The sequence below is a fragment of the Falco naumanni genome, chromosome 2, assembly GCF_017639655.2.
Source record: "Falco naumanni isolate bFalNau1 chromosome 2, bFalNau1.pat, whole genome shotgun sequence".
In the NCBI taxonomy this organism is placed as follows: Eukaryota; Metazoa; Chordata; class Aves; order Falconiformes; family Falconidae; genus Falco; species Falco naumanni.
The window spans coordinates 30696740-30721025 of record NC_054055.1 but is presented as its reverse complement, the minus strand read 5'-3'; the positions used below and the strand labels follow the sequence as shown (position 1 = coordinate 30721025).

The 24286-nt window shown below is 40.2% G+C and overlaps 1 protein-coding gene across 1 annotated transcript; it reads left to right on the top strand.

Annotated features, from left to right (window-relative positions):
* The first annotated feature begins 638 nt into the window (after positions 1 to 638).
* Positions 639 to 24278, top strand: SERPINE3 (serpin family E member 3). Its single transcript, XM_040583435.1, has 10 exons — positions 639 to 722; positions 1359 to 1453; positions 2290 to 2585; positions 6847 to 7080; positions 8386 to 8583; positions 13756 to 13954; positions 15024 to 15124; positions 18521 to 18607; positions 20969 to 21052; positions 22969 to 24278. The coding sequence occupies exons 1-10, from the start codon at positions 639 to 641 to the stop codon at positions 23007 to 23009; spliced, it is 1419 nt and encodes a 472-aa protein (XP_040439369.1). The 3' UTR covers positions 23010 to 24278.
* The last annotated feature ends 8 nt before the right edge of the window (positions 24279 to 24286 follow it).

The following is a 24286-nucleotide window of genomic DNA, read 5'->3' as shown; positions in this document are numbered from 1 at the left end:
CAGAGAAAGTGTCTTATCAGGTCTGGAGGCCCTGGGAACATCACATCAAATCCAGCTGTACAGTCCTCACCAGTGACCAGAGTTAATTTTTCTATCGACAGCTCTGAGCCCTTCGAAAAATCCCTTGGTGGCCTCCATTTCATTCCCTCTGCATACGTCTTCAGTCCAGTGGACACTGTTAATGATAACTTCAGCAGAGAGGTTCTCATTCTGCAAAGCACTTAAGCCCAAATATAATTTTCAGTGTGAGGATACTGCCATTAAAATCCATGGCAAAAGGTACATCCCTGCCTGTTGTACTAGACTGGGGGTGACCAAGCTCTCACCTTTCATCTACCTGTCCTAGCAGGAACCCCAGGATCCTGAAAGGGAGACCCAGTATCAGTGTCTGTCGTCTTCTCAAAACAGCAGAACATGAGGAACAGCACAAGTGCAGACGAAGGGAGGCCCGTTGCCTCATTCTCTTCTGGGCCCTAATTCCATTGTGTGGCTGCTCCTTCCCTGCATGGGAGGAAACAGCAGCACCTAAACACTACTGCTTGATCATAGTGACCTTTTTTTCCCCTCTGTCTTCTTTCCCAGTTGCAACAGGAATGTATGCTGTAAAATAACTAAGTTTATATATAATGTGAGACTCTATGAAGACCAATAAGCTGCAGTTTTACACTCACTTTGAAGCCAAAACCTTGTTTGCCATTGTGAAGCTGGCGAGGCTTAAACAGGTGAATACGATGGGCAGGGTTTGATCCTGTCACACGGAGAAAGCCATGAACGGCTGCAACAGCTTTTAAAGCGGTCACAACCACAGCTCTTCTGCCTCTGGCTCACTCAAAGTGATCTCTTCCCCATCTGATCTCCTTTAAGTGCACCACTTTATTTTTTCTTTCCTACTGGAAACTAAAGAGTGAATGAAAACCTTGCTATTTGGGATGGCATTAAAAAAAAAAAAAAGGCAAATAAAGACACTTTAATTACATGGGATTTCTGAATAAGGTTTCAAAGTGGGGGGAAAAAGTAGCTGTGTGCCTGGTACACAGAGAGCTCTTTCTCTTCCCCTTTGTGGCAGAGGAATCAATGGAATTCATATAACAGAAGGAGGAGGGGTGGGAAGAGAGATAGGAGATGCCTTGCTCGGTACCAGCAGGTCACAAGTCTCATGAGTCTCAAGCAGGGCTTGCAAGGAAGTTGCTGACTGTATCTCCATGTGTACCTTTTTGTTCTTTGCCTTGGATTTGCTGGTCAGTGGCATGCTGCTTTGCCTGGCTCTCCATAGAGCTTGTAGCCTACAGGAATTTGGACAGAGTGGTACAGACATCGCCGACAGAGACTCTGATCACTGACTATCCCTTTAAACGCAGTCTCATGACTTAGTCTTTACTCCACTACCTATTAAAGAAGGAGACGAGACGTACATAGGCAGCTTCCATTCAGACACCCAGAAGGACACAGAAAGGCAAGACAATTTAACAGAGCTAACTGTGAGTAAATAAGAGGCATTAGAGGTGCTCTCTAGAGCAAAGGGCATGGAGAAAGATTTGTAGGAAATCCTGCAGTGAAAGAAGGTGCAGTATTTTTTTTAAATATACTTGCATACAATGTTCAAAAGGCGAAATTCTGTAAGGAAATGTCATTTTAGCATTATACCTTTAAATATGAATCTAAGTGTCTCTTAATATAACGTTGACCAATGCTTGATTTCCCATAAAAATCCGCAGCAGTGATTTTGTGCTGCAAGAAACTGGTGCCTTTTGCAAATACAACCTTTTTTCGCTGGGATAAATTTCATAGAAGGAATATCTGGGGGGAAATTTGAAGCCAGCCTTTTGCAAATTTGGATCTAAAGCCCAGCCCGGAGCCTCCAGTTAGACACCTGCACTTCATGAGGGGTGGCCTTCCTTCTGAGAGTGACGGATGTGACCCCCTTTCTGCTGGGGACAGAAGGGGGCTGTGGGTGCTCAGCAGCATGGAGACTGCACTAAGGTGTCCCAGCATGCATGCGGGGAGCTAACTTTTTAACCAAGGGGCTCTATGGCTCCATGCATTGTAATGGCCAATCATCCTATATGGTACAGCATTTGGAAAACTCAGCCCTTGTTAGTCAACAGAGTCATCAGCATGTCCCTACATCTTTTTTTTTTTAAATGACAATAGCTACTGGGTAGACCTGGACAAGTATTTTAACAGTGATCATTACTATTGCAAGTGATACCTTAAACTGATGGGAAGAGGAAGTTCCTCTGTCAGCTCAGCCTGTTGCTTTTCTAAATATCTCTGTATTATTAATCGCAGGTGTGATCAGCTGGTGGAGTGTTCCCAGTGTGCCTTCATGTTGCCCATTTCCTTCCCTGCACTGATCCTGTTTGCTTGCTGCTTAACCAAAGGAAACTGCATCTCCTATGATGAGCTGAAAGAGCTGAAGACTGAATTTGCCATCAATCTCTACCGGCATGTGTCCGAAGCAGAGAACAGAACCAATGTGGTAGTCTCTCCAGCAAGCGTGGCTGTCTCCTTGGAGCTGCTGCAGTTTGGAGCTCAAGGAAATACTTTTATGGAACTGCAGGATGCCCTAGGATACAACATTCACGGTAATGTACTGCTTAAAGAAAATACTTCTCGTCTTACATTTTGCACTAAATTCACAGATTTACTAAGGAGGCAGCAATTGCACACATCATACTAAACTTCTGTCTCACTTGTAAGATGTAGTTTAGGAGTGTTTTCTCCATCTTCGATAGCCAGGTATCAGCTGGACAAAGGAAACTCAAGGGAGCAGTTGATACACATGTTGTTATTGTTCCTCTTTTTTCTGGATCAGTGCTTATGCTTTTACTGCACTGAAATACAACTACATCTAGAAAAGCTACTTCCACAAACAGCAGAATTGCTCCTGGTTTCCCAGAGGTTCATTGTGTCCTGGCCTCCCCTGTGTCCTCTGCAAGGAGGTGCCAGGCAGAGGAAAAATTTTACGAGGCCTATAGAAATAGAATTATCTTTAAGACTTTGCATCTTTTTCTAATGTTTTTACAACTGGCCAAAAAGATGCAAAGTTATTAGAAGCAGGCTGGCAGAGATATACATTGACAGATGGATGGTGCAATTGCATCTTTCCCTGAAAGCAGGCTAAAATAAAACTCAATGGGAATCTGGAAGGGATATGGAAAAGGCAGATGTCTTAAAATCCAGCATTAAGTCAGCTGAATCTAAGGATGCTGTTTTCATTTTAGCTCTGGATTATCCTACCATCTCACATCACACGTCAAAAACTATTTTACACTATGGGCACAATGTTTATGAAAAGCAGATGCCTGCCTCATCTTCAAAGTTTGCAGCTTACATACAAGACTTTTGTATAGAGATGACACCGCTATTTCTCAGCATAAAATTTACTTTCAGTGGATGAACACTAAAAATAAAACACTACAGCAATTTAATCATCCTGTGCTGTAACCTGCCTTCGTCACCATTACCATTCTCTGTAGCATTGATATTCAGAACCATCACAGCAGTAAGGGCTCACTCTGGCTGATACATACAGATACAGCTGCAGGTACTGGCACAAGGACAGTGCATCTATATTATAAGCAGCTGATACAATGAAGTCTTGCCTACAAGGCTCCTGTTCCTGTAAATCCAGTAGGGTAATTTTAAACAACATTAATTCATACAAGGATTATACTTTGTTTGACGCTTCTGGTCATTAGGGGCTCAGTTATTAAGAACCAACCTTAAGAACAGTATTGCACAGTGACATTCAGGCACAGATCTCCACACAAAACATAGCCAAGCGCAGAGGTTGTTAAGGACCTGGTAGCTATTTTGCACTGCCTTACTTCTCACGTGGTGCATCATATTAAGCAGACATTTTATCTGCATTTCAGTTGTCTGTGGCACAAGCCACGTGAGCTTTGACTTTCAGTAATATTAATGCATGAATGTGAAAATAAAGTAGGATGGGATCTACTGCTATAGGTTACAACAGTGCATTTCCAGTGGTGGAGAAGGAAACCACTTCCTCAAATGGTTTAAATCAAATAAATAAATCAAATACTTAGATCAAATTTCCTATTAGACAAGTAAAACCAAATCACATATGTATGCATATATGATAAAATTCCTTTTTTCCATTAGATGTTTGCATTAATATTTCTGTTGGTCTGTCTTAAAAAAGGATGTGGTTAAAACCTTAGAAGGCTGAAAACAATGAAAACATTGATGGTTCATTCACTATTCACAGAGAACCTGCACTTGTAATCTTCTTTTAATGTTTGGAAGATTTATTCACCTTTATTCTAGTACTAAGAAAAACAATGTATAAAGGGATGTCTCTCTAGACAGCACAGACAAAATTACGTGCTTTAAAATGCTTTCTCCTTGCTGTTTTATCAACAGTAGAGTATTTTAAAGTAAATTCGAACTGCTCTCCAAGTACAAATTCAGGACTTTGGTTAGCTAAGCACTTTGAGATGACTGAAGTTATAGGCTCAGGGTACCACACCTTACATTAACATCTGCTTCCAATTTACATCTTTGATTTCTCACATCCTCCAGAGAGCTTGCCAAACGCTCCCACACTAATGCAAAACACACAAGAAAAGCACTTTACACTTCAGACCGCATGAGTTTTCTTGACATCTGTTCTGGGAGTTCAATATTTCATACCTTAGAAAGTAATAGATCTAAATTTTAATACCAAACTTGCCATAGGTTATTAGTCTTACTGCAGGTTATTGAAGGAGCGCTATTAGGTCAGAAAACGCCCTGGATTCTCAGGTGGTCAAAATCGGTAGATGTGAAACTCTCCCTTTACTCCATCAAGAATCTGAACTGATGCAGTAAAAGTCTCCTGATGGCCTGGCTGGCAGCTGGAGGCTCACCAGTATCCTGCCCTTGACCTGACACTCAGCCTGGGACAGGTCAGTGCAGGCAGGATGGTCTTACCCAGTTAGCCGCCCCAAATCGCCCATGTCCCAGGTGGCAGCCCACCCTCTCTTCTCTCCAGCGCTGCCTACACCCACAGCTGTCTGTAGAAACTGGGGGGTTCTTCCCTTTATCCAAGGTTTCCTTTGAGTCAAAACAAAGATTTCTAGCCAGCCCACAACGGTGAGCCCAGCCACGGCCATGGGGAGCCAGATACCTGTGAGCTGCCTGGGGCATCCCAGGGTTTCAGGCCAAGGCAGAGGAATACCTGTGCCAAATTCAGCAGCCCAGAGAAGGAAAGGGCACGATATTCAACCCTCCCTTGGAGATGGTGGCCAGCAATTTGTATACAACAGTGAGCTGCTGAGATTTCACACAGAAATAGGGACACTTAGCAGGGAAACCAGAAAGGTCCTGGTGGTCCTGCAGAGCCAAGAGACACTGATATCTTGTTGAAGAACAGCAGTGCTCCAGACTTTTCTTAGTCCTTATTGAAAATTTACTTATAAAAGGAGGAACCAGCTGAAAATGTCTCAAAGGCAAGTAACAATCTCAATAAGACTTTTAATGGCTAGGCATAGGCAAGCCTCCTTCAAAGCACAACAAGGGATATGGGAAAGGGGCCGAACTGTGAACACAGGAAGTTTGAGATTTGACCCAGTGCCCATCAGCACTGTTCAGACATGGTGCAAGTCCCAGGCCTCAGGAGGTCACCTCAGCCTGAACCACGCCATCACAAACCATTATAGTGTGCGACATAACAACAGCCAGAAATGGCTGCTAAATCACACCTCAGGGGAGCCTACTAAAAACTTTGTGATTTTAAAATCACGAGATCCTCTATGTTTGCAGTACTTCTGTTCCTGTTGGGCCCACATCTCATCCCTGCATCCGTCACAGAAGCCACCACCATTGACCTACCACGAGCTCCCCAGGAGCAAGAGACCAGGGCACTATTCAACAATTTTCATTAGTAGACAACAAGCTAGAGAATACAATACTGAATTTTTGAATGGTATTGAGCTTGTAATTGGTGTAAGCATTTTGGAAGACCAGAACAGAATTTAAAAGGATCCTGGAAGATCAGAGAAATGCTTGAAATGAATAGGACACAATTTAATAAGGGCAGGTACGTAATTCTACATTTAGAAGGAATAATCAGCTGTTCAAATCGAGGAACAATGAGCCAAAGAATAGTGTTTTTAGGAAAGGATCTGAGGGCTCTTAGGAATTAAAACAAGGAATATTGAATGGGAAATAAAATCCTACTTCAAAAAAAAGGAGACACTGCTGTGGCTTGTATAAAGAGTTGCTTGTAACACACATGAAGTAACTATCAGCTCTATTTAGCATTGCCAGAGCTGATCTGCAATATTGGGCCAGTTTGGGGCACCATCCTTTCAAGAAACAAAACACCACATAAAGGCCAAGGGTAGAAGAGACAGGCCTGGGGCAGTCAGGAAGAAGCCTTTCCTGGAATGGGTGGCATTGATAATGGCAGGAGGAGACAGCGGTACTGTGGCATATGCAGCTCAGCCAGTCATAGAATCATAGAATCATTTAGGTTGGAAAGACCTTTAAGATCAAGTCCAACCTCACTACCGGGAACTCAGAGAGTGCCCAAGAAAAAATAATGTAAGAGCTGTGTTTGCACAGAGGTGTGAACCTGATGTGACACCAGCCCCTTGACATATCTGTGCTAGTGATTTCTACAGCAATATGAAGAGTACTTTCCTATGCCCAGAGCATCACCGGTCCTTGAGAGTAGTGCTTGACAGTAATACCCCATAAAGTCAAGAGTGCTTCAGCTCTTATAGCGCTTTAACTTTCAGAGGACACCAGTGTTAGCACTGGAGTTGAGAGCTGCAGAGCCCGGTGCTATCCTTAGCCTCCACACGGTAATTGCAGTTTCTCCCTCTTGCCTGGCAGATCAAAGTGTGCAGGATTTCTTGCACGCAGTGTACGAAGGAGTGTCCGACTCCAGCCAAGGCACCGTGGTTCAGCTGGCATGTTCCTTCTTTGTGGACGCCAGCGTGCAGCTTTTGCCCCACTTCACTGCACATGCTGCACGCTGGGCAAACAGCAGCCTGCAGCAAACCAACTTCACCGACCCCAACAGAACCGCAGCCCAAATACAGGAATGGATCACCGGTAACCTTGGAGGTAACATAACAACCCATGAGAATGATTGCACATGAATAGAATGTAAAATAAGAGCAATGAGAAAAATTGCATTTCACCAAACATAATTTTTTTTGCCCCACTCTGTGTTGTACAAACCAAGGTTGCGAGCCAGGAAATCAAGTTCTTGTGCTGATGCTCATTTCTAACATGAAGAGCGAGCTGGAATAGGTCTGAATCTGTGAGTGTGAGTTTGCAGTGTCAAGCTGGCAACCGCTTGGCCTTGTTCCTCTAATTTTTAAAATAGCAATCTTTTGCAGCATTTTCAGTTTTAATGAGGAGCAGCCAAGTTCCCCAGGGACTTAGTTTTCTGCATCGAATGCTTTCATGCTGCTGTGGGGAATACACAGGGCCATAATCTCAGCAGTCAGACTCTGAGTTTAAAAAGTCAAAATGGGAAGTAAAAAGAATTTACTTTCCACACAAGCAAGAAAAGTAACGAAATTAAATTCTGTGTTCATGAAAAAAAAAAAAAAATTGAAACAGCAAGTCCTTAGAAGCAGCAGAGCAAACCAGTCCCTGATTTGCTCCACCAGTTTAAGTTACATGAGTGTTAAATTGGCCATCAACATGTGAGGTGATGTTAAAGACACACATTAAAGATACTACTGAAAAAAAAGATTTCTGTCCTTCTCATATGAACTGCAATAAGTGATCCAGTTTCATGTTAGAAAAATATCGTCCTAGAAGCAGATACTGAAATGGGAGTTCATATTGCAGGGCTCACACGCGTATCGATGAATTAAAAATGGGTCACATTTTCAAAAATCTTCAAGGTACCCAAAGCAGGGTCAGCTGAACTGCCAAGTAATCAGGAGATGGGGAGAATTGGGATATGAGCTAGTTGACTTAGTTACTTCATAAAGTGGTCTGTAATAGTGAATCCATTTCATGTGGGATTTCTGGTGCTAACAATGAACCGCTCCAAGATATGTGTAGGCAAATTTAATCTAGAAAACCACTTGGAGCCAGGGCATGGTGCCAAGAACTGGACTGCTGTCATCCATGCGGTTCAGTGAGTAGCGTAGTCCTGGCACAGCTTGGGCCTTCAACATTCACCAACTCGAGCTCAGTTCTGGAGAGAGCATGGACCAACAGGCAACCCCGACGAGGTCCACGTACAGGTGGGGAGGGAAAGGCAGACAGCTTAACAGTGCCTTTTGTGCCTCTTGCCCTTAGGGATGGAGAGTGGTTGTGATTTGCTTTATTTACTCACACAGACCTGGCCTTTAGGCCTGGGCAAGTAGAGTGGCGTGTGTCCTCCTCCCTGCCTCTTTTTCCATGCAGATGGGGATGTGCTTGGCATGCTGTTGGAGAACGTTGGGTCACCGCTTAGCCAGGTCGCCTTGGTGAGCACCATGTACTTCAAAAGCACGTGGCAAAAGAAGTTTTCTTTTTTGGATACCCAGATGTTGCCTTTCACCACAGCAGAGGGCTCAACCCTGAAAGTGCCCACAATGCATCACACAGCTGAAGTTAACTACGGTAACTGTCCTTGATCCAGATTTGCTCTGTTGTAGAACATGGAACAGTTTCATTTATTTACTTTCCACAGATACCACACTAAGATATGTTGCTTTGCCAGCTTAGAGAAGTCTCGGAAGGAATCCCATCACATGAAGAGACCACCTGAGTGACCGAATTGACTCCATATAATCCCAGGCAATCACGAAACAGAACCTGGGTTCAAAACGATTCCTAAAATGTCTACTGTCCATGCCCCATCCCCAAAAGACCAACACTGCCCAGCACTCCATAATGAACTTGTCAGCTGTAGCAAACAACCGAAAGGCACCAAAATAACACGCCAGGAGAAGGGAACAGGAGAGACTGCGGGTACCACAGCATACAAAGTCCATTGCAATCACATGGAGCTTGTTAAATAAAGCTGCCTAGGAAGGGAGGGCTGTAAGAAACACATCTGACCTCGTGACAGAGGGGCAGTTAAGAAAAGAAACTATATCAAGCCCCTACCGATTTGATTTGTGAGATGGGTGAGAAATTTCTTGGTCCTCAGCCTAATCACTCTTTGGCTCTTGAGTGCATAAACACCAGATAGAGGATAGTATGACTGGTCACACCAGCACTGCGCACCCATCCCTCCTGCCTGTGGTCACAGCCTGTCTCCAAGGCTTTAGGGTAAAACTGCAAATCTTCGGGGCCAAATTCTGAAACAAAGGAGAGAGAATTTTTTAATGGCCTTTATATCAAATCAGTGGATGGTCTCAGCATGGGCTTAAAATTATAAATACAGGTTAAACTTTTATTTGTATAACATATGAACACAGTGTATGTTCCTTTCAAAGGCTTGGAGTATGTGGGTTGCTGACAGAAGGACTCCTGCTGCAGGCTTAATTTTTTTCCACCTCAAATTCTGCCAATTAGCTCTTTCAAAAATATAAAAAGCTCCTTTCCCTTCTACCCTAAATTTCAGAACTGCACTTGGGTAAAAACCTTCCTAATTCCAAGGCTAATTTTTTTTGAGACCGATTTATATCTCTTAGCATCACACCAGCTTTATCCTTTAAGTAAATAGTTTCTCTTCAGCTCTGATATTTACTCACAATACAGTCGGTACTGGCGATTTACCAAGCTGCCTCTCAGTTTCCTCTTAACTAAGCTGAAGACACCAGGCTCTTCTAAACTATTTAAAAAACATACTCCAAAACTCTATTAGTCCTTTCCTACACTTTTCCAATTCAAATTAATCTTTCTTGAAAATAAATGACCAGGAACGTACATAAGGCTTCTGATGAGGCCATATACCTGTTCAATAAAATGCTCTTCGCATTTCTATGACTTGCTAAAAACACCTTGTGTAGTGCACTGCAGAATCAGCTCAGGGTAGTTGCCCAAGGTTGAATCCACCTGGGCCTTTTTTCTTTCTCCATTTTTTTCCAGCTGATGAGTCCCAGGTAAACCAAGGGGAAGGAAATCTCCACAGGGACATGACTTTTTGAACTGTCAGTTTCCACCACTCCAGTCATCACGGTAACCTCACTGCTCGACTTTCTTTGATGGAAGCTTTGAGTGTTGGCCATGCTTTGGAAAGCCCCTGGAAACCTCTTTTCAATCTGGGAGCCCCTCTTCTAACTTGGCTCATTGTAGTTTTGCCTTCAAGCGGCTGCTTGCTGCCTTCAATTTCTCACTTTAATTGCCAATGCTTCTACCTGTAAATAATGCCACAGTAAAGCTATGCTTAACATTTTACTTAAAACTAGATTGTTGGATCTATCCCTTTTTATCGAATTAGCTATTAAGTAAAAAAAGCTTAGAGATTTGTTTGTTAGGGTCTATCTGATATTGCAGTTTATCTCGCTTCCTATTTCTCTCTGTGGCTTGATTATTCTTTTCTCCAGAGTATGTTCTCTCAAGCAAAGACCTAAAATTTCCCAGATTACTTTCTTTTTCTTATAAATGTACTACTGTTTTCCAGTCATGGGAAACAACTGAATCCACAGTCCATTAAAAATCTTTGCTGACCCATTTGCAATTCCACATCCAAGTTCTTTTCATGTTCTGGTGTGGTGATCATCCAGATCCCCATGTTACTATTTGTCTCTTTCAAGCGGTGTAAACTCTGTTTCTGTCTCTGGTGTTGTAATACCTCGTGTTCTTTCCTCATTTCCATTAGGAAGCTCACCATTATTCTTTGCTATATCATCAGATTCTTTCTTTCCCAGCAGTTCCAGAAAATAATTGGGATGAATCTAAAAAAAAATTTAATTCACAGTGTTCAGCAGCACCAGTTTTTGTCTTTCTCTTGTTTATATGGCTAAAACTTTTTCCTTTTCTGTGCAGGTCACATCAAGCAGGCAGTTGGCAGCTTGTTATTTCTATGCCTTTTTATATCTGAACCATAATTCACCTGGCTAAGGAATTACATTTTCCTGCTTTTTGCAAGTTTGTCTTTACATCTTTCTTTGTGATGTTTCCTCTTCCAGGACATCCATGGTGTGTCTGCCACGCTTCTTCCTCCTGCTGGGACTGCCAGCTCCTAAGTGCATTCACACCTCTCACTTGGAGCCCTCCCATCCTCCTTACACTTCAATCTTTTATAAGTTAATTGACTTTACTAAGGAGTGCAGTTTCCCTTTCCAAAACCCAACACCTCATCAACCTCATTGTTGAGCAACATAAATCACTACATCAACCCGTGATCTTTCAGCCCTAGGTGATTTTGTACCGCCAGCTCACTGCGGGGGCTTTGCTACTCCTGGTGTCTGGGATAGCTTCACCTTTCCTTGCTCCGCAAGCTATTCAGGCAAACAAACAGGTTTCTTGGGACTAACATACACCTGTTAGTTCAGGAACAGAACTTTTCTCTGAACTTTCTCTTTTAGTAGGATGAGATAAAGAAATGAGAGGTCTAACATGATGGAAGGCAGGAAGGAAAGGGGGTGCCAGTGCTTCTACAAGTGAAGTTCTCAGGTAAAAACCAGTGACCAGAAATTTAGCAGCTGAGTTGCATTGACTGACCATATGTTTTTGCTCCTGATCCCTTGCAAACTTGATGAAATCAAGTTAGTTGTGCTTGTCTGACCACTTGGCTAAACACAAGAACTCCACCCTATCATCCTTAAGTAGGCAGCTGAAGCATTAAGTATTTGCCCAGAAAAATAAAGTTAGCCAAAATACTGGGGTTACCTTCTCATCCAGTCTGAAATGTGTGAGTTCTCCACAGCTAGAGACTTATGAAGAAAGTTGAAATTAAAAAGACCATTTAAAGATTGATGATTGTCAGATTCGATAGGACCAACTCAGTTTTTGTCACTAGAAATGCTAGAAACGCTTCTAACAAATCAGTTATAAATCAATATAAAATATCGGTTCAGTACAACAAAACAGAGGCATGAGATAACTTTCCTTCATTATTAAATGATAGCAGCTGTCTCCCATCGGGATACAACACACAGAGTGAGAAAGAGTAGCTGTGGCCTGCTATCAATTGCAACATTTACAACATTTGTTATCTTTTTAATATCACTACAGAGAACAAATCAGCCTGGGGACAATTAACACTGCTCTAAGAAAATGTCAACATTACTGTTTACACATGCCTTTTAAACACTGCAGCTATTTTACATATTCATTTTTCCAAGCAATTTGTTAACTATACTTGAATACTGATTTAGCATATATATAATCCTTATGGGATGCTCAAATTCAGTTCAAGTAAGTAACACTAAATGTTATGAGTCAATAATCTCAAATTTGATTATTTTTTTCTAATTAACAAATAAGGCCTGTATAACCTTTGTGCAGAATGTGCTGACTTCAAAATATCAGCGTGCCCCTAAATTAAACCATTCACGACCAGTCCATCTTGCCTGCTTGCCCATTATAAACCAGAAGGTCTTATCCCAGCAAATGGTCCACAAGCTGGAAGGTGTTTTTAACAGCATAATTCCCTCTCCACATTGCATGGTGGGAGGGCTAATCTAAGAGCCTAAAATTGAATCTAGCAGAATAATCAACACTTAATGAATCCTATATAGTCCATATCTGCAAAACTAATGAATGTTGTGGACTACACAGTTGAGACACCCTATTACTATATATTTATTGGCAAATATTTAGATATTATGAACATAAGCTACCTATATTCTGTTGTTTATAACCCTTGACTCAAAAAGAGTATCTAACCCTTGAAGATACAACTACCACAGCTGGATGAAGGAGCAGATTCAGTGTTTGGATGGCCTGCAGCAAAGGCACCAAGTCGTTGGCTTGCAACTTGTATTTAACTCCTGGCCTGCTAGCTATTGCTGAGTGTTCCTGAAATGCTATTTATTGGATTAACAGTTAAAAAAAAAAAAAAAAAAAAAGTAAAATTATAAAAATTGAATCTGTTCTACTGTATAACAGAGTGCATTAGAAATGCCTGGATTAATTTTTCTTTGAAATATGGAACTAAAAGGGTACTTTTAAATGGCTATTACAAACCATTGCAAACCTAATTATGAGTTTGGAAGCCTACCAGCTTGTACTTTTGGGACTAGTTTTTCTAACTTTCATCTGATTTTGCTAAGTCTTTGTGCCTAGATTTTAAAAAAATAAGGAATTTGGTGCTTAAATAAGCATAAACCTAACTAATATATTGTTTAATGTAACTTTGTTTCTTTAAACAAAGTTTAAACTGATTTTTAAAGGTAGTGAAGATGGAAACATGAGGCAAAGTACACTTCAGTTAATTAAATAGGACACTCAATTTTGGTTTTGTAATTTCTATCAGCAGCAAATTTTTAATGAGAGATATTAGAAAACTGTAAGTTTATTCCAAAAACACGCATTAGAGGAACAGTTGCCATAAAGCTACTGTCGTTACCTCAATAATGTTTTTAAACTCTGAGCAAGGACTACAGCTATATGAGAAAGCAATAAAATATCCCTGCTCTGCTGAGACAGTACTTCAGGTACTATTACAAGCATTTTTCTGACGAGGAATTTATAATCACACAATCAGTTCTGTTCGGAGGAGCCGCTGCTGCAAGTTAATAACCCGAGCTGGCTGCAAGAGCCCATGTGTTAGAGACAACCCCTTATATCCCATCCCTGCTGTTTTGAACCACCTGCTGACCCAGGGTTGGGTTGTGCGTTTGGGGCTTTTTTCCCCACTTGAATGATGAAATCAGATCTGCATCTGCCCACCCACAGGCCAGTTCCAGACTGCAGCTCTAGAGGCTTTCAGCGTGGTTGAGTTACCCTACCTGGGGGAGAAACTCAGCATGTTCCTAGTGCTTCCCAGCCACAAAAGAACATCTTTGTCCCAGATTGAGTCTCACCTTTCTGCCAAAACCATAACCCTCTGGGCCAACAGCTTAAAGAGAATGAAGATGGACATTTTTCTGCCTAGGTAAGCAATCTTAGAACTCCAAGATGGCTTCACTACTTCAGTTGCCAGAATTCTGTGTGATAGTGCTGACATGAGCAATATGTGAGGCAAAATCCAAATGAGATGCTTTTGTTTCTTTTATTCATCACATGATCAGAAAAGCTCTAACCGTTTCTTAAGTCATGAAGAGGTGAGCTGAGAACACCAAAACTTTCTGGTATGCTCCGTAGTATTTTAAAAACACAAGTATTTCTGTTGATCCTACAGCTTTTACTTAAAATTTATTTGGGGTATAACAATTCTTGAAGGATCTAAAACAGAAAAGTTTCTGGCCTTTTCCCACACTCAATTTTTCCTCTTTGCTTAAGAAAGGATAAAAATATAACCTTTAAAAAAATTAAAACACAATAGCTTATTTTTACAACTTGCTAGCATACTACAAAAGTACTCTACAAAGAACTTGGGTCCCCCAGCAGTCATACCCATCTTTCTGTGCACAAAGCAAGTTTCAGCCATCCATTTTCCACATTAGTCATTTGCCATTGCTAGCAAATGCACTTGTCCTGGAGGTGTTTTCTATCATCTATTCAAATAAAATTGCACAGCAGGAGGAATTAGGTGCAGAAGGGCCTTTTGCAGCTGTACCCATTGTATGGATCAGCACAGAAGGGCTTCATTACACATCTCTTACAACACATTCCTTGTGTTAACGAAGCACTGAAAAAACAATTTGTACATTCATAATCTTTTTCTCCAAGCTAATCTTTGGCAAATATTTCAAGAGGCCCTTTGTTACAGCCAAAAAGATTGTTAAAAAGAGGACAATTGGGGAAACACAGAGTTCATGTGTCAAGAAGACTGAGAGGCAGTCTGATTGCAATAGATGGAGGCAAGGGATTCCTTCTGTTAAGGTCTTCACATGAAGAGAAGTTGCTTTTCTGCAAAGTACACTTAATCAGATGGAACATATTGTGCTCATACAGAAATAGATGGCTGAAATGCAAAGGCTTGAAATAAATTGCATCTGTTCCACTTTTTAGCTCTGTGAGACTACAAATCCTGCATTTAAATAAAATCTGTCTTATTTCAGGTTCAGTATTCAAAGCCTTTTTGACCTTAAGACAGTTTTTTCTGCCTTGGGAATTAGAGATGCATTTGATCCCATCACTGCTAATTTTAAAGGCATTTCAGGTAAGAGGCTTGACTGACAGAAAAATGATCACTAACCCAATAGTTGTAGACTCTTACAAGTGAAGGATTCGATAGAGATGGATCTTCTGCATTGATCACACTTCTTCCTCTGTGAAACTCTAAAACACAATTCACACCCAACTGTTCTAATTTATTATTGGCAATTGTATTTTGAACTGCTGTTTTATAGGAAAAAGGAATCTGAAAGGGACAGGGTTAGTTTTGGTCTTGCTTTTTCCACCCTCCTTTCTTTAAGATTAAAATCATGAAGTCAGTGTAGGCCTGGGAAATGGATATTTATTCAGAAACCTGGGATGCTTTAGTACAACTTGCATTCATATTTGTGTTTTTAAAAGTCATTTAACAGTTAGGGATGCTGGCCTAACAAGTCTGTAATTCCAGCTCCTGACACCACAAACAATATTGACATATGCCCATGCTACATTGTCTTGTTAATCCAGTGACCAGGGGACTAAATTATACTTTTTCTTTGCTAAAATACTAGTGGTATGATTGTAACCTGTCGCTATTTTGGAAGTTTGAAATTATTCTGTTCTCTGGAAAATTTTTAATCTTATTTAATATTAAATAAATAAAAAACCCTCAAAATTATCTATTTTCTTTTGACTACTTCCAGCAATACAAATTATTTAAACTTAAGTAATTTCTACTCATCGCAAAGAGTCAGAGTGGAAGTTGCCCAGAGAGATGCAGAGTACATGCAATTCTTGTGCATGTAATTGAATAAAATGAAATTCCTCCAATTCAGACAAATCTGCTTTTACAGAAAAGTTGCTTTCCTGGAATGAACCTCAGAAGGCACGTTACTCAGGGTTTTTTTGATTCTGCTTTTAAAATTGAATACAGCGTAGTTCTATTGCAATATATATCTCAAACTGCAGAAATGCACATTAAAATAATTTGTTACTGCCCACTCTTTTGTTAAAGCCTGTTGCTTTGTTGCAAACAATTGTTGATATACTGATAAAGTGCATAAGGATGTATTTTATAAATTTAACATCTTTTTAAACAAGATAAACACTCTGAGAAAATGAACTCCACCATAAACATTATCATTTAGCAGCTTCTTTCCTATGTAGGCAACTTTGTGGCTTTTGTCATACAGGGTAAGGCTTGTAGAAGTATTTGACCCTGCCTGTGGCAGTTATGGATTAAAGGATATGTTGAGGCCCTTCCGAGTTCTACTCTTATACTACTCCGTTGTGTCATAGTAGTAGGGTTAAAGCTATGACAGTCTAAGTTACATGAAGCAGAGTTTATAAGGAAGGTTTATCTTCTATTTAACCAATAGATACAGTTGGAAAAAGAACAGGCAAGTTTTCAGTTCCTCCTCCATATGAAGCAGAAGCCATAATCTTCAGAATATTTATTCTCCAATCACATTTAGCAAACAAATGTGTTACTCCATTTTAAACCTGGAATAGCTTCCTTATGCCTGAAAGCTTCTATTTTTTTCCCCTCCAAAGTATGTTAGATATATCTAATTTAAAAAATTCTGCCTCTCCCTAGCTGTGTCTTGTTTCCATCCCAGATTTTTGACTGGACAAAATTCAGATAGAAACAGATAAAATGCTCTTTCAGTATTTCCTTGTTTTCACCTATATGTCAGATTCTATTCCCAGATTCAGACAAGAAAGAAAAAAACTCTCAGTCTTGCTGATTTCTGCCCTCCGCAGTCAGCCGGGAAGGAGGAGACTTGTAACACTTCTTAGTGTCTTGCTGAAATTCTTTCCAAGCTCCATTTTATGTCACAGTCCCATCATTTCTTCCTGAAGAGAATTTTTTTCTACAATTTCCCTTCCAATGGTTCCTCAATTCATACATTGTCCCATCTTAGTTTCTACTCTCACCATGTAGCCTTGCTTTCCACTACAGCCTGGAAACTTCTCCAGGTAGCAATTCTCATTCAGCACTCAGTTGTTCGTATAGTGGGAAAACAGTCATAAAAATGAAAAAATAGGTAAATGTGGGTAGAACTGAGGGCAAAGAGGATATTAAAATTGGTGACTTAAGGTTCCCTCTGTAGTCGGGACCAGTCAGATGTGTGCATTCATACGCGCACTCTCCAGGGACCTGCTTCCCTCTGGCAACAGTACAGAGAGGCGGCATGCTGTCTTCCCTAAAGTAACCCAATTTTCCCTTTCTCATGCATTATCTCACTCTAAAGATGTTCCCGCATTGTGTCAAAGAGATGCTCTTCTGTAGCCTGACCCCAAATCCCACCGTTGGACATCAGTGGAAATGGGCCAGATTGTAGTGGGCACCATTAGCAAAACTATAAAGACACCTCACAGCTCTTCCAGGTTTACACTGATACATTTGCAGTCAAAATTGTGTTGTTTCCCCTCCCTCAGACTAGAAAGAAAATCTGAATGAGTAGCCAATAGCAGAAATGCCCTTACGCAGAAAAATACCTCGACTTTGCATTCACAGTAGTCATCCTTTAAGAATTTCACTGCTTGCCTGAAAACAGTCTCACATGAAAGTCAAGAGGCATTTGGGCCACCAAGCAAGCTATGCTCTGTGACAGAGGAAATGTTTAGGCAAGTAAGTTCAAGGCACACGAGTGTTTTAGCTTATTCTCCAAGTTCCCTGTATATAAGAACATGCTGTTACAAGAACAAAGTAGTCATACTATCTCAGCTACACGCTGAGCTAAAAAGCCCATAACATTAAGACAGCTTAGGTGTTCAGGCTGTCTATGCTCATTCATATCAGGCACAGGTATGAAAAAAATCGGTATTTGCGTCAGAACTAGAACTGAGGATCTTCTAACGTGGAAGCCAGATACAGAAAGAGCAACTAAAAGGCAGGTTTATACTGTGCTGCCTTTCTGAACGTGATGTGCTGAGGATACCAATGGAATGAATTTGACAGAAGAAAAGCTAATAACGTGACATGTATTGTTTTCAGCATCAGTTCACATGTAGAAAGGTGCAAAGCATGTACTCCATATTATTGAAGCAAATTCCTGGAATGCTACACAGTCTAAAATTATATCCTTTCTAAGAATTAAGTATTTTGTAGCAGTGCTAGCTTAAGAATAATATTTTAGAAAATTTAGATTCATTTTTTTTAAATGGAGTAGAGTAGAGGCCAGGCATACACTGCTATTTGTCTAGCAACATCAGGTGATGATGCAATTACTGCTGCTCCAGCTAAATGCCAAGGGACTGGAATTCTTTGGCCTAGCCAACCTGCAGGGCAGTTCAGTTTCAGCCATTTAATTAGTTGCCCCTCTGAAACATCTAACAGTTATGTGATCCTTAGATTCTCAGAAAAAAGTAAAAGCATTCTGGATTAAAAAAATTAAAAAGGCGCTCACAGTGAAATTCAGAAAATAACTATTAATATTAATTTCTGGTTTTTTTGAAGAGCAAGACAGTCTTTATATTTCAGAAGCTATTCACAAAGCAGAGATTGAAATAACAGAAGATGGTACGAAGGCATCAGGAGCTACAGGTAAATCAAATATACAGACTTTATTTCTCACTTCTGGAGTTTATCACTACAGAAACTACCACCAGCCTTTTATTTAAAAAAAAAAAAAAGCATGGTAGTGTTTAAATGCATGCCTAACCTAAATTTAAATGTTTATATTTAACACAGTTTCACTTTACCTTTCTATTTGTTTATAAGAACCTGATGAATCTTTTTATCTCAGACTAACATGTAAAGGCTCAAGTGAAAACCAGCTCTGCCAGCCCATGGAAAATCCAGTTTGAGAAAATAAGCCACTTATTTTTCTGTTGGATAAGTCTGGTTGCTCAGATCATAAAAGCAAAGAATGAAAAGAGAATTACTAAACTATCTATAGCTCCTGAAATGCTACAGTGGTTGTTTTTTGAAGATGATCTCTTTGATAGTATTAAAGGTAATTATGGGAAAGTTTTGTCTTCATGAAGACGAAGACAGGCTTGTTTCTTACATACCTCAAAGCGTGACCTCTGTGTGCAGGGGCTTCTGCCAACATCGTTTCTCCACAAGCAGCTGGGGCTGGCTGAGTGGGGAGATTCAGAGTAAAATCTCAGCTGTGGACTAGAAAGTCAATAAATGACCTTCATAAACTAACTGCATGACATGCCAATAGAAATCCTCAATCACAATTTACATAAAACAGGGGGACTAAAATTATTGAGTCACGCAATCCCCATTTTTCTGTCACTTGAACCTTATCAAAGGTGGGCCCTGCTTTTTTTATTTCCCTTTTGGAAGCCTCAGATGCTCCAGAGATGCTACAAATCGGTGTGAAAGGCAACAGCAACCCTAGAACCCTGCATGGATTTCATAGGCATTACTGCCGCTTGGTTGCTTCTCTTGAGAGGCTGAACATGTCCTCAAGCTGCTCAAACATAGCACAGAAGGGTGATCATTACCCACATCTCGCCTTTCTGCTTCTCTGGGCTGTGCCAGCTGTAGACGTGCTCCACATGCACGTTGCAAATGCTGCTGGTCCTTGACTGCAGATCAGGTCAAGATCTGGGTGTCTCTCATATCTCCCCCTTCCCCTCCTTGCTTCCAGGAAGAAATCCAAGGGGCATGTAAGGAGAACACTTCTGTGCATCTCACTGCGGTGCCCACGATGTTGGGCTGCTCTGCCAGGTGTACCTCCCCTCACTCCAGACATCCCACCACCACAATGCCAAAGGAAACCTGAGCACACCTGATTTGGTGTAGTACTCCTCCAGCAACAACTTTAAATAAGACACATGCTGTACATATGTGGGTGTACAGTGAAAATTTGATGTAACTAAGTTAATCTTTCTGCAGAGCTGTACGTTTTTAAATTTTAGGACCATTTTCTTCTCTATTGAGGTATTAGCATTTTTGGGAATTTTTCTGCTAATTCCCATACAAAATAAAAATTTTAGATGGCTTCAATTACATACCAACAACTAAAGAGTGATAGTAATCAGACATCAGACCTTTACCTCATTGAAACAAATGCCCAAACTCCCCCTAACTCCAGTCAGATCAAGCTAAGCAGCTGATTTTAAAAGATATCATTATGTTTATTGTTTGCTTTAAGAGATCTGGCTCTAGCTTTCAAGCCACCATGTGACTAAAGTGGCAATTTTTTTAAGGAGTACTGAAATATTGCCACTCAAACTAGTTTTACTGAGTTACTTGACTTTTCAAGTGAATTCCATTGTTTTAACTGCTCATTAAAAAATAATCCAAATCTGGAGGGTTTAGTTGCTGTGGGGTTTTTTGACAATGTGTTGTTAATACTATATAGCTTCAAGGCAGAATTTATTTAAACAAGATGTATTTTAGCGATAGCTGAGCTGTCATAATTCTTAAGGACTCTATTTAATCTAATTAACCCACAACCAGAGGGGGGACAGACAGTCATAAATTGAGATCAAGGATACTTAGGTTTTGATGAGATCTCCGACAAAGAAATTCCAGGACAACGTAGATAGTTCTCTGTTCTTTGTCTCCCATTTAGAAAAGCGATTACATTGTGCCTTTTTATCTTTTTTACCAGAACAGCATAGCTAGAAATAGCAAACAGGGATAGCATGGTGTGACTTCAGCAGATAGGGCTGTGATAACAACAAAAATTACATTACCTTTGAAATCCAGACAGACCCACTTGAGCAATGAAATACACACAAATCACCTGCACGTAGTCTCACAACACTTCAGTTGTTCACTCATCAAGACTGATTTCACTGTTGGATAAAATTGTTGTTTTATTCTTAAAGCAGAGGAGCAACTCAAAACTCAAGGTACTAAACATCAAAGCTTGAGGGCACAGTACAGAAGACGGGGAAAAAATGGGCACATTTTACTAATGTTTTCTTTGTTGCATTACAGTAATGGTATTACTAAAAAGATCTCGAACACCTATTTTCAAAGCAGACAGACCTTTCACATTTTTCCTGAGACAAGCTAATACAGGTATGCATGCTTTATGTTTCAGTAGCAGAATTCTTCACAAGCACCACTGAAATCAGTAACAAGTTCTTTGTAATCAGCATGCCATTCTTCAGTCCAGGAAATTTCAACCACCACGGAAACAGTGAGTTTAGGGTTTTTAAAGCATAAAGAATACAGTTCAGTTCTTTAAAAAGAATGCGTAATAGTCATAGAAGTTGGGGAAGCCCCATTAGCCTCTCCTACATATATGCAGTACGTGCTCAAATAGATTTCTACCATAATTACAGGCACTAGAAAAATTTTCTAGATCTTAAATGTCCCAGGATTAGGAACCAACCTCTACAGGACAATTCAAATTACAAATGGGCTGGATCAGCTAGATTAATAGGAAGGAAGTTAAGACAGAAATCTTTCCCTGTAAATGAAATTCACTCATGCCCCCACAGATGGCACACAGCAAACAGCCCTCTGCCTGTAGGCACCAGGACTCCAGGGCCTGAAACTGTGGTGTTAATTCCTACCTCAGCAGTTCCCAGGGGGATGGCTCAGAAATTCTGAAGACCAACAATCTTTTGCCCAGCTACAGCTTGGAATATGCAGAAGCAAGTTTCTCTCCTCTCTCTTATCTTGAATATCCACACCTTCAAGGAGCCAGTTTTACACATCTGGACCCTTCACCACTTAGTATCCTCAGAGACATTCAGGTTATCAAAAGCCATGGATATTCACTGTATGTGATCAGGTAACTCTGCTCTGCAAAAAGCCTGACCCTGTATCTTCGCTTCTGCAAAGAACTGCCAAGAAATGCATGTTTCTTTTGCAAGTAAACTTTTTTTGCAAGTAAACTTTTGCTTTAAAACCCTGTATCTTACATTTTGACCAAAATGCAAACACATCTTTAAAAAAAGAAAAGCTCTAACTTGGTGGGGGTTTTATTTTAAATATGCTTTGGCAACCATTACCATTCAATAAATAGAAGTATTTTTACTTGGCAAACACAGAATTAAAAAAAAAATTAAAAAGGCACTAAAAGCTGATCTGTGAAACCTGAGCCACAGACTCTTCAGGATTAAGAACTGATTTCAGTGAATAAAATTGCTTAGCTTACGGTTTGTATATATATATAGGAAGGAAATCAGATTGCAGAACATAGAGCATAGCAAAATACATACATTCCAATGCACTCAAAATCAGTAGTACATTTCTGTAACTTGAGCTTTTTAACGCAAAAAGTGAAAACACTTAGTCATTTTGTTTGCTCAGACTTAGTGACTGAAGTTGTTCAGGTATGCAAAGGGGAAAGGGTAAACAAGATCTGCTTTTAATGTATTTTATTCACCTAACTAGAGGTACATAAAAATTAGTATCCCCATAAAATTCACAATGAATCTTTATTTAGAACAAAAGCCTTCATAGCATCAGTCCTCTAGTAACAGCAGAAATTTATTTACCAAGACATAAAATTTAAAATTAAAAAGTTTGGGGTTGTTTTAATCTGAATTTCAGGTTTGAATGCATCCCATTTGAAGGGCAGGCAAGGTAACAGCAATACAAACAACTGAAACAAATTCAAAGAATCTGAGGCAGTGATTTAATTCAAGAGGTTGTAATAATCTGTTCCGTAACTACATCATCAACACAAAGGAATGAATTTAGGCTCTGTTTCGCTTAGTTCAAGAGTGATTCTTTAGCCAATAGTGTGGATAAGTTTTAGGTTTTGACAAATTTTTGGTCTGGGCTACCAACTATTTGGAAAGGCCTTTTTGTTTTTAATATAATAATTTAGATGTTTCTGTTTAAGCAGGCAATTGCAGTCGATTTTTCCATACAAGCAATGAATGATCACAAACCTTCTAGTTCTGTGCTCAATTAACGTATTTAAACTGTACTATTTGAAAATGTTGTCCTGACTCAAATAATATTGTTTTCATTTACAGGTTCAGTACTCTTTATAGGAAGAGTTACAAACCCTTCATAATAAACATTAGAGCAATACACTGTCTTCTATTCCTCCTATGGTGAACTTTCCTTCAATGAAATTAAAGGCTACATTATGTGTATTTATTAAAACACTGTTTTAAACAACATCACTTTTGCAAGAATACAAGTAAGGAAGCCTCCGCTCTCTTACTACATTGTATACACTGTTGGAAACTTACAGCTCTCTAGGAATCATGAGCACCACAACCACAAAGACAGTAAGCATATAAACATTTGAGGAAAAAACCCAGGTTTTGCCACCTAAATGTTTAAGAATATGGACCAACAGCTTCTGCTTAACTTCATCAAGGCTAAAGTCAGTTTGACTGATGCCAAGCATCCCACAAGAAAGCTTTGTGATACATGTTATTTTTCAAGCACAACTTTACTTCCCTGTCCTGAAGTCAAAAACTTAAGAACACAACTGAAATTCAGTCTGGTCCCAGATTCAGATACAATCCAGCTGAGAACATAAAATAACAAGCAAACAGCAAAATGCTTTTAAAAGGAAATCAAATTGAGAGGCTGTTTCAAAACTGATGGAACAAATAGGAAGCAGAAATACCCGCTCAGTGACCAAACATTATTGCCAAGAGGTAGTAGCACAACCTTTACTACCTTTTATTTTACTTTAAGTGAACACAATATAGAATGGACAATTCCTGAAAAACACTGAATGAGGCTAAAAGCATCCAGAAAAACGCTTTCCTTCAGCACCCTGACAAAAGTTGGGATACAGCGAGTTTTTTAGTACAAGATTCAGCAACTCATCACACAAGCACCAGTAACTCGGGCCCATAAAGAGTTTGGGTGAGGACTGCAAGCCACCAACTCCTAGGAAAAGCACCAGAGGGGAGCTGCTCCCACTGAATCAAAGTTTTCCAGAAGTTACAAGTATCTAGTACAGATGAAAGGCATGGCTAATAAAGCATTCAGTAATACTTTGTGTCCATGCAGCAGCACCTTCTGGCTGTTCCCGCATTTGTAAACATGTAAAAAACAGCACACAAACACTTTGGTCAGCTTTCCTCAAAGGCTGCTGACCTCTGCTTCTTACTATACTGTATCCTCATAAAACCAGGGGGTTTGCCATTGCTGTGGATGTGCATATAGGACACCAGTCTATCATGCTAGTCACCAGATGAAGTACAAAGTACACAAGGCCACGAGGTATCATTCTACCACAGATGTGATTCAGTATTAGTTTCCTTTCACTTGTTTTCTGACTCAGAATATCCAGTGACACAAAACCACTCTTCCTTCTGTAACACTGAT

Coding starts and splice junctions, on each gene's coding strand:
- SERPINE3 (XM_040583435.1), top strand. CDS start 639: ATGAAGACCAATAAGCTGCAGTTTTACACTCACTTTGAAGCCAAAACC. Junction 1,454..2,289: donor ACCCAGAAGGACACAGAAAG/GCAAGACAATTT, acceptor TATTAATCGCAG/GTGTGATCAGCTGGTGGAGT. Junction 13,955..15,023: donor ATGGACATTTTTCTGCCTAG/GTAAGCAATCTT, acceptor GTCTTATTTCAG/GTTCAGTATTCAAAGCCTTT.